This window comes from Elephantulus edwardii, unplaced genomic scaffold (genome assembly GCF_000299155.1).
Source record: "Elephantulus edwardii isolate Elephantulus edwardi_28Jun2011 unplaced genomic scaffold, EleEdw1.0 scaffold00161, whole genome shotgun sequence".
NCBI lineage: Eukaryota > Metazoa > Chordata > Mammalia > Macroscelidea > Macroscelididae > Elephantulus > Elephantulus edwardii.
Window position 1 is genome coordinate 1,565,081 of NW_006399911.1, and position 15,915 is coordinate 1,580,995.

At 42.9% G+C, this 15,915-nt stretch overlaps 1 protein-coding gene across 1 annotated transcript in view; it reads left to right on the forward strand.

Annotated features, from left to right (window-relative positions):
- PRKAG2 (protein kinase, AMP-activated, gamma 2 non-catalytic subunit) overlaps positions 1 to 15,915 on the forward strand; it is a 409,636-nt gene that overhangs the window by 235,286 nt on the left and 158,435 nt on the right. Inside the window, exon 4 of the mRNA XM_006895189.1 lies at positions 9,141 to 9,355. Coding sequence (XP_006895251.1) covers positions 9,141 to 9,355 — 215 coding nt within the window. The remainder of the gene's footprint in view (positions 1 to 9,140; positions 9,356 to 15,915) is intronic.

Consider the following 15,915-nt stretch of genomic DNA (forward strand, 5'->3'; position numbering starts at 1 on the left):
GTTTTCACAGCTGATATTGAGCTTCTCCAGCGGTTCCTTCCACAGATGTAGTCAATCTGATTCCTATGCATACCATCAGGTGAAGTCCATGTGTCTCACAAATTATGTGAGACAAAACTTTATCGCGTTTTCCTCCAAGGAGTACTCTGGCTGCGCCTTCTCCAAGACAAATCTGTTCTTTTGACTGTCCATTCAGCACTTTTCTTCAACACTGCAGTTCAGTGGGATCAGTTCTTCTGTCTTCCTTAGTCGTCCGGCTCTCAGAGGCATAGCAAGTGACTGAAAAGACCATGGCCTGAATCAGGTACACCTTTGTTCTGAAACTGACATCATTACTCCTCAATAATTAAAAGAGATTCCTGACTGATGACTTTTCCAGTGCATTATATCTTCTGACTGCTGGTACTGAGTGTGTTGATTGTAGATCCAAGTAAGATGAATTCATTGACAGTCTCAAGCCATTATAATGTTGCCTCTTAGACCAGTGGCAAGGATTTTTCCCCCCCTTGAGGTTGAGATGCAAACTATATTGAAGGTTGCAGTATTTCATTTACTGCAGCAAGGGCTTCAGCTCCTCCTTCCTCAGCAAGCATGGTTGTGCCATCTAGATAATAAAGGTTATTGATGAGTCTTTGACCAGTCCGAATGCCACATTTTTCTTCATAGAGTCCCGCTTATAAATACAACCCGATACTTCATAGGATTTGATTCATTGGTTTGAAGATACAGAGTAACGATTTCATAAGGTATTTCAGGGAATTAGGGAGCTTCTCAGTTCATGTCCACTAGTGGCTGTGCAGGTAAAATATGGCTAATCTCCTACCATGCAATTACAACCTCTAAATACTTACTGAAGGGTGAGTTGAATCTATTCCAACTTGATGGCAATGAGTTGAGTTAGTGAGTTGTCCTTAGGTAATTGGCCTCATAAAATTTTCTGTACTTCTTTTTTACCTCTTAGTTTGTTGTGTGCTGCATAATGTCATAAAAAGCTTGCAGGCATTTATCCATAGTACAACAGTTGATCTCTTTTCACCCCAAACAACAGTTATGACAGGAGGGGGATGTGGGATTTGTAACTAATTGCCTCCTTTGTTTTAAGACCAGAACTGCATGGTGCCCAGCTACCATCAGTAGGAGAATCTTAATCAAAGAGATGGGGGAACGTGGAAAAGAATTTAAACTTCTCGTAGAAACCAGATTTTCTCATAATGACCTTGTGAACAACACACCTTAACCCTGTCCTGTCCCATGCCATCCTCATCTCTGACACACTTGAGCCCACTGCTGCAGTCACTGTCAGTCCATCTCCTTTGGGGAGGGGGGCCTTCCTCTCTTCTGTTGACCCTCCTTTCCAAGCATCATGTCCCTCCCCCAAAAATAGCCCCTCCTAACAATATGCCAAAGTATGTGAGAAGCTTCACCATCTTTGCCTCCAAGGAGCACTCTGGCTGCACTTTTCCCAGGACATATCTGTTCTTTAGGTGGTCTATGGGACCATGGGATAGTCAGCCCTCTTCTCCAATACCACACTCAAAGGCATCAATTCTGTCATCCTTATTCATTGTCTTCAGATGTGTGACCCCATTGCTGTCAGATGTGTGACCTTACATTGTTGTTTTTATGTACCATCAAGCCAGAACCAGCTCATAGCTTACCTTCTAGTGGGTTTTCAGAGGACCTAAATCACACGGGAGGAGACTGCCCACCTTTTTCAGAGGATCGGCTGGTGGATTTGAGCTACCTCCCTTTGAATTGGCAACACAGCCCTGTTACCTGCTCGGCCACCAGAGCTTCCTCAGGGCTTCCCGTTATCCAAGCCCCCAGAGTTAGTGGGCCCAGGAGCAGGTACAGCAGTCCTCGGGTTCAGTCCGTGGACACAGAGCTATCAAAAATGAACAATGGGATGCAGAATTAAAAACTAAAGCTGAAAAATGATGTTAAAAAGTGGAAGTGGCTGGTTAACTCCTTGGGAGAAAGGCATTCTGAGCTAAGGCAATACTGGGTAGGTGACTTGGCCCTGCACCCCACTTAGTCTCAGCGCACAGCCCACACCACCACTTGAGTGTCTGACACTGCTGGTTGACTTAACCGGCCACGGTCCCCCTTGTGCCTTATCTTCCTGACAGCAGGCCATGCTCACCACTCATGACCCTCTTCCCTGTCCCTCCTAAGGTGGCGATAGCAACAGGCCCCTTATCTGTGCATAAAAGCAAAACACTTGTCCAGTCCAGCGTGGCATGAAAAAGTTGCACTCTGGGCCTCTCTGAGTGAAAAACTACTAGGAAATTTTGAGGCTGGAAACAAATAGTGACTTTTTCCTTTCTTTTTTTTGGTCATTCTAAATCCTATACATTAAAAGGGAGGCCTGGTGGCATAGTCTGTAGGTGGTGCATGGCTAACCTGAAGATTGCACCTCTCTGGTGGTTCAAATCCACCAGTGGCTCCAGGACATCTTGTTTAGGGAGTAGGGGAGCTGGAGCACCCCCATACCTTTCTGTTGTACCTAATTTAGGTTAGCTATGAGACCTATGGTAAAACCAGGCCTAGAAGTTTTGTCTTCTGAAACCCAGGCCTCTGCTTCCCACCATGAATATTTCTCTTCTTCTTCTCCCTCCCTCACACCGGTTGAGCCAGGCCCAATGAAGTCACCAGCTTGTGGCTCCCTGGTGTCTGGAGCCACTTGTATGGCACTCTGTGTGGCTGCCAGGAGCCCTTTCTGTTTGCTCACTGAGCCTATTCACTTGCCCAGGCTCACCGTGGGAGAACCCAAGCCATTGTTCTCTCAGACTGGCAGCAGGTCCTAAATACTGTCCTTTGGAACAGCAGAAGGGGAGGAAAGCCTTCCTAGAAGACACAGCACAGGACTCCCTTATAATTAATAATGTTATTGTTGTTGTGCAACATGGAGTCAGAACTGACCCAAAGCAGACCTCCAGCAGGTTTTCAGAGGCAGTAAATCACACAGGAGATTGTCCATCCTTCTCCCACGGAGCAGCTGGTGGCCTCGAACCATGTGCCTTTGGGATTGGAGAGCAGCTTTTTAGCACTAGGCCACCAGAGCTCCATAATTAATAATAGTAGATTAGCGTTCTTAGTTTTTGGTTAGGGCCAATGGGAATGTTTGCTTGGGAATGATTATGAAATGAATGACCTCATGGAGGCCTTTGGATTTAAAATGCAGTTGGGCCCTCAGGCCTGTGGCCCTTGGGCCTAGTTTTGTTATATTTGGGGGGAACATTCTTCTAAGTCAAACAGCTCTCTTCTGTCAAATTGCCATACTGAGGTAATCTGGGTTTGCTATGATGCTGAGCCGTATGCCTTTAGGATGTCAAATACCATAGCGGTTTGCCATGGTGGGCAGTGTTTGGTGGAGACCCCAATTTAAGACAGGTTTGGAAGCAGGAGTGGCACCCACTTCCTAAACCACATGCCTTATTAGAACTCTATGAACTTGTTGAAACAGTGATATTATCAAAATATTTCAGGTCTTTTGTTCATAGAGTTGCTATGAGTTGTGATCAACTCGACGGCAATCTACAACAAAAGTAATTATTTTAGTAGTGATTATTATTACCATGGCCTGGTCCTGTGAGAGCCCCAGGAGGAGTTATCAAAAATTGGGCAGGTGCATTTCACTCTCTTAGGTGAGAAACTCTCCCTGTTGCCATGAGTGTGCCTCTGATGTTCCGACCCTGCCACTCGAGGGTCATCTTTTCTCCGGGCCCTTCCTCCTGTGGGTGTCCTCTGCCCCTCAGCCTTGTTGTCCAATATTGTTAGTTTTCTTTTTTTTTTTTTTTATTGTTAGTTTTCTAACTTCTATTTTTCCTCAGACCTTACTCTTAGGACACTCAGACATAGTTGTGTATCTATGACTTGCTAATCAGAGAATTTTTCTGAAAAACTTGATTTGGCAAATTATTCCATAATTTTAAAAAAATAATAATAAAATGGCCTATTTAAACATTAAGGGAACTTTGGTGGCATATTTCTTGAGGAGTTGTGAGGCTATCCCAAAGACCGAGCCTCTCTGCAGGATCAGATCTCCCAGTGTCTCCAAGGGAAAGATTGGCAGTCTCCTCCCATGTGCTGTGTTATTTTGTACCATTGAGTTGAAGCAGGAAGGCAAGGTGCAAAAGTTGGAGTATCATTTGATCCTTGAAAGATTTTTTAAGGGGAGAAGATGGAGAAGAGAAAATTACTCGTTTCCACAAGAGATGGTTTGTTACCATCACCAAAACGCCTTTCTTTTCTTTTCTCTACGTTCAAAGCTGTTCAACGTGATATTATTTATGGCTCTTGGTCTTCATTAGCCCTCCTAACCTTTCCCCAGATCGAGTTGGGCTTGCTTCATTACATACGGATTGCCTGAGGAGAACATTGCCACAGGAGAGAAGGCTTAGTTGGCACTTTCAAAATGCAAGCTCTGCTGAGTCACTTTGTCTTTTAATTATTGATACTTTTGAAATGGAGTTCTCTCTTCAAAGAACTATGGAGCATTTCTCACTAAATCTGAATGGCTCCTCCACTTGGTAACTGCAGGCCCTTCCCAAGGAATGCAATACATGGGATGGCTTCTGGCACAGAAAAAGAGACATGATCATCACCTTCTAAGGAAGGTGCTGCCCTTGCCGCTGGGGAGCTGTCCAGTGGGGCAGACCACACAAGCTGTGAAAGGAGTGACTGGGACCAGGGCAGGAGGCAGATAAGTATTCAAATATGGCATTAGCCAGTCTTTGGCTCAAAAGTAGAACAATGGCTTTTAAATTAATTTTTTAAAAATTTTATGTCAGTTTGCTTTTAAAGTTTGTATACATTGTATTTCCCCACTATCCTTCATTCACATTGTGTTTCATACAATCATTCCCATTCATTATGTTTTATAAAATTTATCATCACTGGACTATGCCCACCATTATCCTGTCTTCCCAAATCCCTGTTGGACCTTTCCCATTTCATTTATGCTACCTCCCTCCACCCACCAAGTTATGCAACCCTATGATTTCCCCCATGTCCATACTCACCCATCTACCTCCTGCCTACCCTCTCTGCCTCCCTCTTGGATCCTTATACACGTTTTTCCAGTTTATATTTCTACAATAATGACCGTATCCAGTATTTGTCCTTATTAGACTGAGTTAGTTCACCCAGTGTAATGCTCTCCACTACCTCCCAAGATACGTAGTAATTTTTTAAATAGCTGGTGTTTGTTGTTGTTGTTATGTGCCGTCAAGTCGCCTGCGACTCATAGCGACCCTATGTACAACAGCCCTAAACTCCGCTCTGTCCTGTGCCAATCGCACTGTCTCTGACACTCCCATCCCAATTATCCCAGTCACTGAATCAATCCACCTCATAGAGGGCCTTCCTCTCCTGCACCGTCCCTCCGCCCTCCCAAGCATGATGTCCCTCTCTAAGGACTGGTCTCTCCTCACAACATGTCCAAAGTAAGTTAGACGGAGCCTCAGAATCCTTGCCTCCAAGGAGCCACCCAGTTTAACCTTCATTCCACTGTGTGAATGTACCACAATTTCTCAATCCATTTGATTGTGGATGGACATTTTAGCTGTTTCCATGTTATTGCAATATTGAATAATGCTGCTAAGAACATTGGTGTACAAATCTACATTTGTGTATCAGTTCTAATTTTTGGGGGGTATATTCCTAGAAGTAGAATAACTGGATCATATGGAATTTCTATGTTCAGTTTTTTTAGAAAATACCAAAGTGCCTTTCAAAATGATTATACCATTGTACAATCCCACCAACAGTGTATGAGAGTTCCTATCTCTCCATATCCTTGCCAATATTTGTTACTTGCTGTCCTGTTAAACTTTACCATTGGTGCTGGGGTGAGATGATATCTCATTGTGGTTTTGATTTGCATCTCTTTTATTGCCAGTGATTTTTAGCATCACATTAAATTTTCTGAGTAAATAATACTTAATTTTTTTAAGTCAGTCATTGCTGTGGAATTGGTTCTACTCATAGCTGACTCTAGCGGATTTTCTGAGGCTGTAAGGTACATGGAAGGAGACTGCCTATCTTTCTTCTAAGGAGCAACGACTTGCATGATTTTTAAAAGATATCTAGTTTCTAATAAACAGGGATCTATCATAAGAACAATAATTGGACTCAAACCCATATTCTTCATCTATTGGTAAATTAATCAGTGCACAGCCAGGAGAGGATAATGTCAATGAATAAGACCTTCTAACGATTAAGTATCTGTGCATCAAAAGCTTTTTCCAATATGGTGAAAAGAAAACCAACTATGAAAAAATATTTGGCAATGTCATATCAGGCAAGGGTCTCTTAATGAAAATTTACAGAATGCTACAGGACCTCCATTGATTACCCAATTACATAACCCAGTTACAAAATAGGCAATCAATATGACAAGACCTTTCACTGAGGAACACATGTGGATGGCCTACAGACACATAAGAAATGCTCAAAATCATTGGCTGTAAGAGAGGTGCAAATAAAAACCTCCATGAGATACCATCTCATCCCAATTGTTGTTATGTGCCATCCAGTCAACTATGACTCATAGTGACCCTTTCTGAAATAGCTCTGAACCCTGTTCTATCCTTAGCCAGTCTCACTGTTTCTGACATACCTACCTGTATTACTATAGCTATTGTATCAATCCCTCTCATCTGGAATCTGCCTCTCCTGCACTGTCCCTCTACCCTTCCAAACTTCTATGATATCCTTCTCTAAAAACTGGTCCCTTCTGGCTACCTGCCCAAAGTATGTGAGACAGAGTCTGAAAACCTTGCCTCCTACCTTCTCCTGCTCAATACTCTTCTTCAGCGCCACAGCTCAAAGGCATTAATTCTTGGTCGTTGTCCAGCTCTCTGATGCATGGCAAGCAACTGCAAAGACCATGGCCTGGATTGGGCACATCTTGGTCTCTAGACTGACATTGTGAAGTCTCTGACAGCAGACTTTCCCAAAGCAATTTGTCTTTTGATATCCTGACTACTGTTACCAAGAGTGTTGATTGTAGAACTGAGCAAGTTGAAATTGTTAAGAATCTCAATCCAGTTGTTTGTTGATGGTCAAAAAACTGTTTCCATGTTCTTGCTGTTGTGTACAAATCTCATTTGTATCTCAGTTATGTTTTCCTTGGGGTATAGCTGGGTCATAACGCAATGTTTATGTTCAGCTTTTTGAAGACATGCCAAACTGCTTTCCAGTGTGGCTGTTGTGGTTGTTGTTGAGTCTTAGGAGCCATCAAGTCCCCTGCAACTCATAGCAACCCTATGTACAGTAGCTCTGAAGCCTGCCGTCTTGAGCCAGTCTCATCATCTCATACACACCTACCCCCATTACTTCAGTTACTGTGTCAATCCATCTCATCCAAGGTCTTCCTCTCCTGCACTGTCCCTCCACCTTTCCAAGCATGATGTCCTTCTCCAAGAACTGGTTTCTCCTGGCCATGGGCCCAAATTATGTGAGGCAGAACTTGAAAATCTTTGCCTCCATAGAGAAACTTGGTTTCACCCTCTCCACAACAGACTTGTTTGTTCTGTTGGTGGTCCATGATATGTTCAGTACTCCAGCACCACAACTTAAAGACATCGATTCTTATTCTGTCATCCTTAGTTGTTGAGAAGTCATGGGAAGAATCAGTACTTCTCACCCCAGTAACAGTGGCCAAGTTTCACAGGACAGCAGCAGTAAATGTGGGAGAGAATGCGAAGAGATTGGAAAGCTCATACACTGTTGGCAGGATTGTTAAAATGGTACAACCACCTGGAAAGCAATTGACATGGCTTCAAAAAGCTGAATATAAAGATTTCATGTGACCCAGCTATACCCCAAGGAAAACATAACTGAGATGCAAATGAGATTTGTACACCAATATTCATAGCAGCATTATTCACAATAGCAAGAACGTGGAAACAGCTCATATGTCCTTCAACAAATGACTGGATTAAGAAACTGTGGTACATTCACATAATTAAATACTCTGCAACCCTCAGGAGCAGCGATTTTGGAAAATACTATATAACATGAGTGAGGCTGGAAAGCATTATGGTGAGTCCACTAACTCAGGCACATAAGAATATTGTATGACTATTATTGTAAAATCAGAAGAATAACCAGTGAGATGTGTGTGGATATACTATGAGGGAAAGGGAGGAATTCAGGTGCTGAGGGTAGGCTGGGGGGGGGGTGTCACAGAGTTTGGTGGATGAAGGGAGGGAGTGGGGGGAAAAATAATGTACATTAATGAAACTTAAAAATTAAATTATAAAAAGAAAAAAAACAACCTAGAAAACCAATAAACTATCCATTATTTTTAAAATAAAGAAGAGAGAGAAAATAAATCTGTATGGAACAGAATTATCTTCCAGCAAGTCAGCGGAAGGTCAGGGATGGTACCCACCGTGGACACGACCAGCTCCCAGGCTTCCACTGCCTTCAGTCCCCACTCCCGCCGGGCCTGGTCCGTGCCACCTAGATTCTCCACCAGCACCACGGGCCATCACCTTCACTTGCCCATTTCAATCTTTACTTCCCAAGATCCTGCTCATCTCTGTGAATTCTCTTTGCCATTTGTCTTCATGTGAATCCTCTCCACTGTGAACTCTCACAGGCCTTTGTATATTTCATATTTGCATAATCATAGCAGCGTCTTATCTGGTTCTTAATGCCCAGGGGCATGTGACGGATACATATTTGCTGTGCATCTCTACTGCAGATTTTGTTAACTCCATTGTGTCTTAATCTCAGAAAATATGGGGAACCACTGTGGCAGTTGTTGGCATAGTGCTTTGTAAGGGAGAAGACAAAACTACATTTTGCTAAATGGAGGAAAACAACATTGGTGTATATGTGTGTGTGAGAAGTCTTCCCCCAAAATTTTGTGTACTATTTGAGCACCTGTCCCAACATAGAAGCCCTTCCCTCAGGCCCAGAAGAACGATGAGGGAATTTCTGGAAATAGGAGGTTCTAAAGGATTAGATATATGTTTATAGAAGCTAATCCCCAATATTCAGATTTAGTGCTGTGTCTGCCATTTGAATGGCTCAGCATTTAGAAACAAATGCTCTTTTCTCTGTCTTCCTCACTTACTTCACTTCTTGACAACTTCTAACGGCTTTCTGGTGTTTTCTCTCCCCAGCCTCCGGCCTCTCTTCTTCTCCGTCGACGCCCACCCAAGTGACCAAGCAGCACACGTTTCCTCTGGAATCCTATAAGCATGAACCTGAGCGATTAGAAAACCGCATCTATGCCTCCTCCCCTCCAGACCAAGGCCAGCGATTCTGCCTGCCCTCCTTCCAGAGCCTGGCCAAGCCCCACTTCACTTCACCGACACATGTTGCTGCCTCCAGAACAGTAAGTCCTTCCTTCCATTGGCAGAAGCCAGCTGGGCGTTCAGAGGCTGCAGGCCCCATTACTTTTCCTCTGCCGAAGCACTTTGTATACAACTGAAGCTACGTGTGCGTGCTTCTGACACTTGAAGTAATAATTCATCGTAGTCAAGTCAGAGCTGACTCACAGCAAACCCTCCAGTGGAATTTCAGAGGCAGTAAATTTCACAAGAAGAGATACCCATCTTTCTCAGACTGCTTGACTTTGGGTTGGTGCCACAACTCTTTATGCATTGTTGTTGTTTGCCATCAGAACCAACCAGTAGGTGAACTTCCGCATGTTTTCAGAGACAGTAAATTGCACAGGAAGGGATTGCCTATCCCTTTACTCACTTCTTGTTGTTGTTGTTGTTGTTGTTGTTAGGTGCCATCAAGTTGAGTATGACTCATGATGACCTTATGAACTGCCAGCCTGAACCCCACCTTATCCTGTGCCGTCCTCATCACCTCTGACACACTAGACTAGGCCACCAGAATGCTCTTTATTTTAATGGATGTTTACAAAAAATTGGATTTTTATTCATTCACTGCTGCACATTTTCTTCCCTACCTGCCCCAGTTCACTTAAAAAAAAAATTCCTTCATTGTTGCACGAGAATTCTCTTGTATGAGCATATTATATCCTAAATCAGAGGCTTAGTGGAAGTAATTGTTGAGGGTAGGAATGGCAAATGGAAATCCAAAGAAAGATGCTCACATACGCTTCGTCTGGAACATGCCCCAGAAATGTTTTCCTCAGAAAACTTCTTCACAGAAACCCTCAGCTGCTCCTTAAAAAAAAATAAATCAATTAGTAAAAGCTTTATTTGACTTAACTTTGATTGGAATATTAAAGAGAAAAGCCATGGGCAAAGCAAAAAAGTAAAAGCATAAACATTTTACACTACCGTTCTCAGTTGTGAAGTTTGGCGGCTTGGGCGGCATTCACAGTAAGGTAGCTTTCAAAAAGTAGTATGCTGGAGTTATATGTCCTACAGAGTAACAGCTGAGATGGTCCAGTGAAATTAACAGAAGAGCCTGGCTCAGCCATAGCACTGGAGCACTCTTCACTGTAACTCATGCCCTCAGAGCGGCTTCCCTGCCCATCAATGCCTGCCACGTGCATGCTAGCTCCACTGGTGCCCCGTGGTAGCCTGGGCCCAGCAAGGTTATAATTGCCAAATCACTGAAGTCTTCCCATACTGGTGTAATTTCTTCATTCACTATTGTCTCTTTTTTTAAAATATTTTCATTTTATACTGGTTTGCATACAAACTTTGTATACTTTGTATTTCACATTTTCCTCCATTCACATTGTGTTTAATACAATCTTTCCCATACATTGTGTTTTATAAACTTAATCCCCATTGAATTATGCCCACCATTACCTCATCTTTTGGGAGAAAGAAAATGTATTTATTATCCAGAGAACATACCCATTCTTGTTGACTCAGTGATTATTTTTCATTAAATGCCTAGTGCACTTAATATATGAAAGTCTCATTTTAAGTGCCAAGGGATTAACTATTTCATTCTAGAGTGTATAACTTTATTAGGGAGCTCTGGTGGCCTAGTGGCAAGAAGCTGTACTGCAATCCCAGAGGTGCACAGTTTGAATCCACCAGCTGCTCTGTGGGAGAAGGATGGGCAGTCTCCTCCCATGTGATTAACTGATTCTGAAAACCCGCTGGAGGTCAGCTTTCAACAGTTCCAACTCTACGGTACATAACAACAACAAAAAAGAATTACTTTATTGGGAGCAAAACAGCTAAGTACAAGTGGGAAGAGTTTGCTTTGGGACAATGACTAGAACAAATCATAGACACTACAGGAGATCAGAACAGGAAAATGATTGTTCTGGTAAAGTCACCATGTGCTGATGGCTTCAGCCAGTGGTGGCCCCTGAGCTGACTAAGTGGGAGGGCCTAAAAGGGGAGAGATGGAAGAAGGAAGAAAGAATGTATTTGGGGATGGGAATGAGCATGAGGCTGGAGGACCAGGTTTTATAATTAGAACATGAAGCAGTAAGAGGAGTTGAGCAGGACTATGTCTGAGGAGGATGGTGGCTGGGGAAAAGAGAGTAGCAGGGAAGCTAACTGGTAGCCCAGCCACACAGAGGAAAGGGCTTGGCCCGTTAACACTTGTGTGTCTGAGAGGAACACTACTATCCAGAGGTCTCAAGGGAAGGCCTATAAAGGTTTCTGAAGAGAACTTGGTTCTCCAGGTGCCAACACAAAAGAGAAGTCAAAATAAGGATGATCAGACGACTCAGAGATGACCTAAACCAGGAACACACTGCTCCCCTTAGAGCAAGGGGGTCGATGAGAGAACACAGTGTTACCAGGGCCCGTAAGGAGGCATCATCCTCCTGGTGGTGAAACCAGACCCCAGGGCTGGAGCTGAGGAGAATAAATCAATGGCTAGAAATGTGGTGCAGGCAGAAGGACAGATGTCTAGAAGTTTCCTCTTCCTGCCCTCTAATCTTATGCTAAGCCTACTCAGAGCTGTTAGGCAAAGAACTCTGGGCTGGATGTGCTTCAGAAATGCAAAGAAGAGCAGAGCACACGCTTGGGAATGGATCATGGCAAGAGCAGGAAAGTGACTGGCAGGGAGGCATCAGTGGTGATGGGGAAAGTCTGAAAGTATTGACTTCCTCAGATTGACTGGAGAGAACTGATTTGATGGATTAAGAAGAGCTTTTATAAAGTAGTGGAAGGGCCAGAGAGGAAGTGTCCTATATCTGCCTTCAGTGATCACCCTGGACTTTGTCCTCTGTCCTTGGCATTTGGCAATAAATGCCTGGGTGCCTGCGATACGAATTTCAGGAAGGATCAAGTCACAACCCCCACATTCATGTTGTTCAGGGCCTTGAAGTCAAATACAGCTGAGAGCGACTGTGAACAACAGAGCCTGTCCTAAATCCTGGACCATCCTCATCATCCCTGATACACATGTAGTTTGGACTTGAGGAAATCAGGATGGTCACCCCATAACATTTTCTTCTGCTCAGAAATATTATCCTTCAGTCACTGGAGGACAACCTTTTCACTATCTACCTGGCACTGGCTTTCAGTCCTACTTGTGAGTTCTACCAACTAAGATGTCCATGGCCTTCTCTAACCTTGTATCAGAAATTGTACCCCTAGTTTACCTTTCACATTTCTCATTGCTGGTGTATAAAAACCCAACTGATTTATGTTTCTTGACCTTGTATCCCGCAACCTTGCAAAATTCTTATATTAGCTCTAAAAGTTTTCTTGTGGGCGTCTTGGGATTTTTTAAAATATATAGGATCATAACGTTCACAAATAGAGGTAATTTTTACTCCTGTTTTTATAATCTGGGCATGTTTTCTTTCCCTTTCTTATATTACTGCTTTTGCTAGGACTTTCAATATATCATTGAATAGAAGTGTTTAGAGTAGACATTCTTATAAATTTCAATGTGGAAACTCTGAGTCTTTTTTCATTAAGCATAATGGTGGCTGTTGACTGTTGTATATTCCCTGCTGAGGGATTCCCCTTCTATCACAATTTTCTTTAGCATTTTCATTAAGAAAGGGCATTAGGGACGACGAAGACAAGGTGGCATCCTGGTGACACACTCTACTCAACTCCTGTGTAACAGCAGACCAGAAAAATGGAGTGAAGCACATACAGATAACCACTGTGGAAATCCAGGCTGCAAAAGAAAAAAATATGGAATGAGAATGAGCACCCGGTAGAAAGAGAAATAGAAAGAGCTAAAAAGTGAGAAGGGAGACACAATGGAGCCTCTTACAGAGTTGTGCCATCTTGAAAAAAAAGGAACTCAAACATATGAGAACAAGCCAATCCCACAGAATCTCCATGAAGACAGAGAAAGTGTGCACAGATCTGGAGTGAAGCAAGATGATCCCACTGTGAGAAGAGAGGGCAAGAAGCAACTGTAGAAGAGGAGGAACTAGCAAAAGGGAGTACGACAGAATGTTGGTGTTGTTGTTAACTGCCATCAAGTCACCTGTGACCCATAGCGACCCTCTGTACAGCAGCTCTGAAGCCTGCCCTGTCCTGAGTCAGTCTCATTGATTGTGACACACCAAGCCTCATTGCCCCAGTTACTGTGTATTAATCCATCTCATCCGGGGTCTTCCTCTCCTGTGCTCTCCCTCAACCCTTCCAACCATGATGTTCTTCTCCAAGAAAAGGTCCCTCATGCCCACATGTCCAAAGTATGTGAGACGGGGCCTCTAAATCCTTTCCTGCAAGGAGAAACTTGGTTTCACCCATTCCAAGACAGACCAATTTGTTTTCTTGGTGGTCCATGGAATGTTCAAGACTCTTTTACAATACTACAATTCAAAGGCATCAGAGAGCTGGACAGGGACTGAGGATGACAGCACAGAACAGAATACTAACCATTTAAACGGTAAATCCACAAGAACAGAAACACTTCTGGGGTGGTGCGTGGAAACACTAAACTCTGGATAACCTCCAACCCTGACGGAGTCTAAGCAGGAACTGGGAAGTTGGCTAGGATTTGGTTGTGAATTTTTGCATCTGTGTTCATGAGAGATGTTTATTTAAAATTTTCTTTTTTAGTGTCTTTACCTGGCTTTGGTGTCAGGGTTATACTCACTTTATGGAATGAGTTTGGGAATGTTCTGTCTTTTTCTGTATTTTTAATAAAATTGGTGTCCACTGTTCTCTGAATGCTTGGTAGACTTCACCAGGGATGTCATCTAGACCAGGACTTTTTTTTTTTTTTTAAGAGAAGCGTTTTGGGGTTTTTTCAGAGTAGTTTTATAATCTGTTAAATTTCTTCTTTTGAGATGGTGCTATTCAAATTTTTTACCTCTGTGTTAGTTTAAGTAGGCAATGAGTTTCTAAAATTGTACATTTCCTCTGGGTTTTTCAAAGTGAGCTCTTACTGTTCTTTTTATTCCTGTTGTGGTATCACCTGTGTCATTCTTTATTCATTTTATTTGTGCCTCCTTCTTTCTTTTCTTTTGATAGCCAGAGGCTTTTAAAAATTGTATTAATCCTTTCAAAGAACCAACTTCTAGTCTTGTTAATTCTTTCTGTAATTTTTCTGTATATTCTACTTCATTGCTTTCTGATCTGTATTGTTTCCTTTCTTCTGGAGACTAGGCTTTGCTTGCTGATCTTCTGATTGTGAGAGAAGTTAGGTTAAAATTGTCATTTTGATTCTTTCTTCTTTTTTTATGTCTGTGTTTATTGCTGTAAATTGACCTCTGTGTACTGCTTTTGCTGTGTCTCAAAGATTTTAGTGTATTTTATTTTCATCCTCATTTTATTTAAGAAAATCTTTAGTTGCTTCTAAATCACAGTAGTGTTCAAGCAGAGTGTTACTGAATAGTCAATATGTTTTTCCTATGGCCTCCCTTTTGTTGATTTCTTATTTTATAGCATTGCTAAATAAGATAGATTGACTAAATGACTGGGGTAATGAGGGTTGTTGTTGTTGTTGTTATGTGCCGTCGAGTCGTTTGCGACTCATAGTGACCCTATGTACAACAGCCCTAAACCCTGCTCTATCCTGTGCCAATCGCATTGCCTCTGACACACCCATTCCGATTACCCCAGTCACTGAATCGATCCACCTCATAGAGGGTCTTCCCCTCCTGCGCTATCCCTCTACTCTACCCAGCATGATATCCCTCTCCAAGGACCTGTCTCTCCTTGCAACATGTCCAAAGTATGTCAGACGAAGCCCCAGAATCCTTGCCTCCAAGGAATAGCCTGGTTTAACCCTCTCTAGGATGAGTCTGTTTGTTTTCTTGGCAGTCCATGGTACATTCATGAGGGTATATGTATGTCAAAACCTGTAAGGTTGGCTCAGGATAGAGCAGGCTTCAGAGCTTTTGTACATAGGGTCACTATGAGTTGCAGGTAATTCAAGACTCAATAGCACCTAACAACAACGATCTGAAACGATGCTTTGTAGTATTTTATTTTAATAAGTCATGTTTTGCTTTGTGACCTAATATGTGGTCTATTCTGGAGAATGTTCCATGAGCTCTGGTGCCCTAGTGGCAAGAAGCTGCACTGCAATCCCAAAGGCATGCAGTTCGAGGCCTCCAGCCACTCCATGGGAGGATGAGCAATCGCCACCTGTGCAATTAACTGCCCCTGAAAACCCACAAAAGGATCAACTATGGGTTCATTCCAATCTGACAGTACACAACAACCACAACAATTTAGATTCAATATGGATTGAAGCTCAACATCGAGAAAACAGAGATTCTCACCACTGTGCCAATTGGCAGCATCATGATAGATGGTTAAGAGATTGAGATTGTTAACAGCTTTAGTTTGCTTGGCTCCATAACCAGTGCTCTCAGTACAAGCATCCAGGAAAGCAAGAGATGAATTGCATTGGGAAAGTCAGCTCTCAAGGACCTCTCCAGAATACTGAATAGCAATGACATTATTCTGGAGACTAAGGTGTGCCTGATCCACACCGTAGTCTTTGCAGTTGCTTGCTATGTTTCAGAGAGCTGGACAATGACTAGGGATGATAGAAAGAGAACTGATGCCTTTGAGC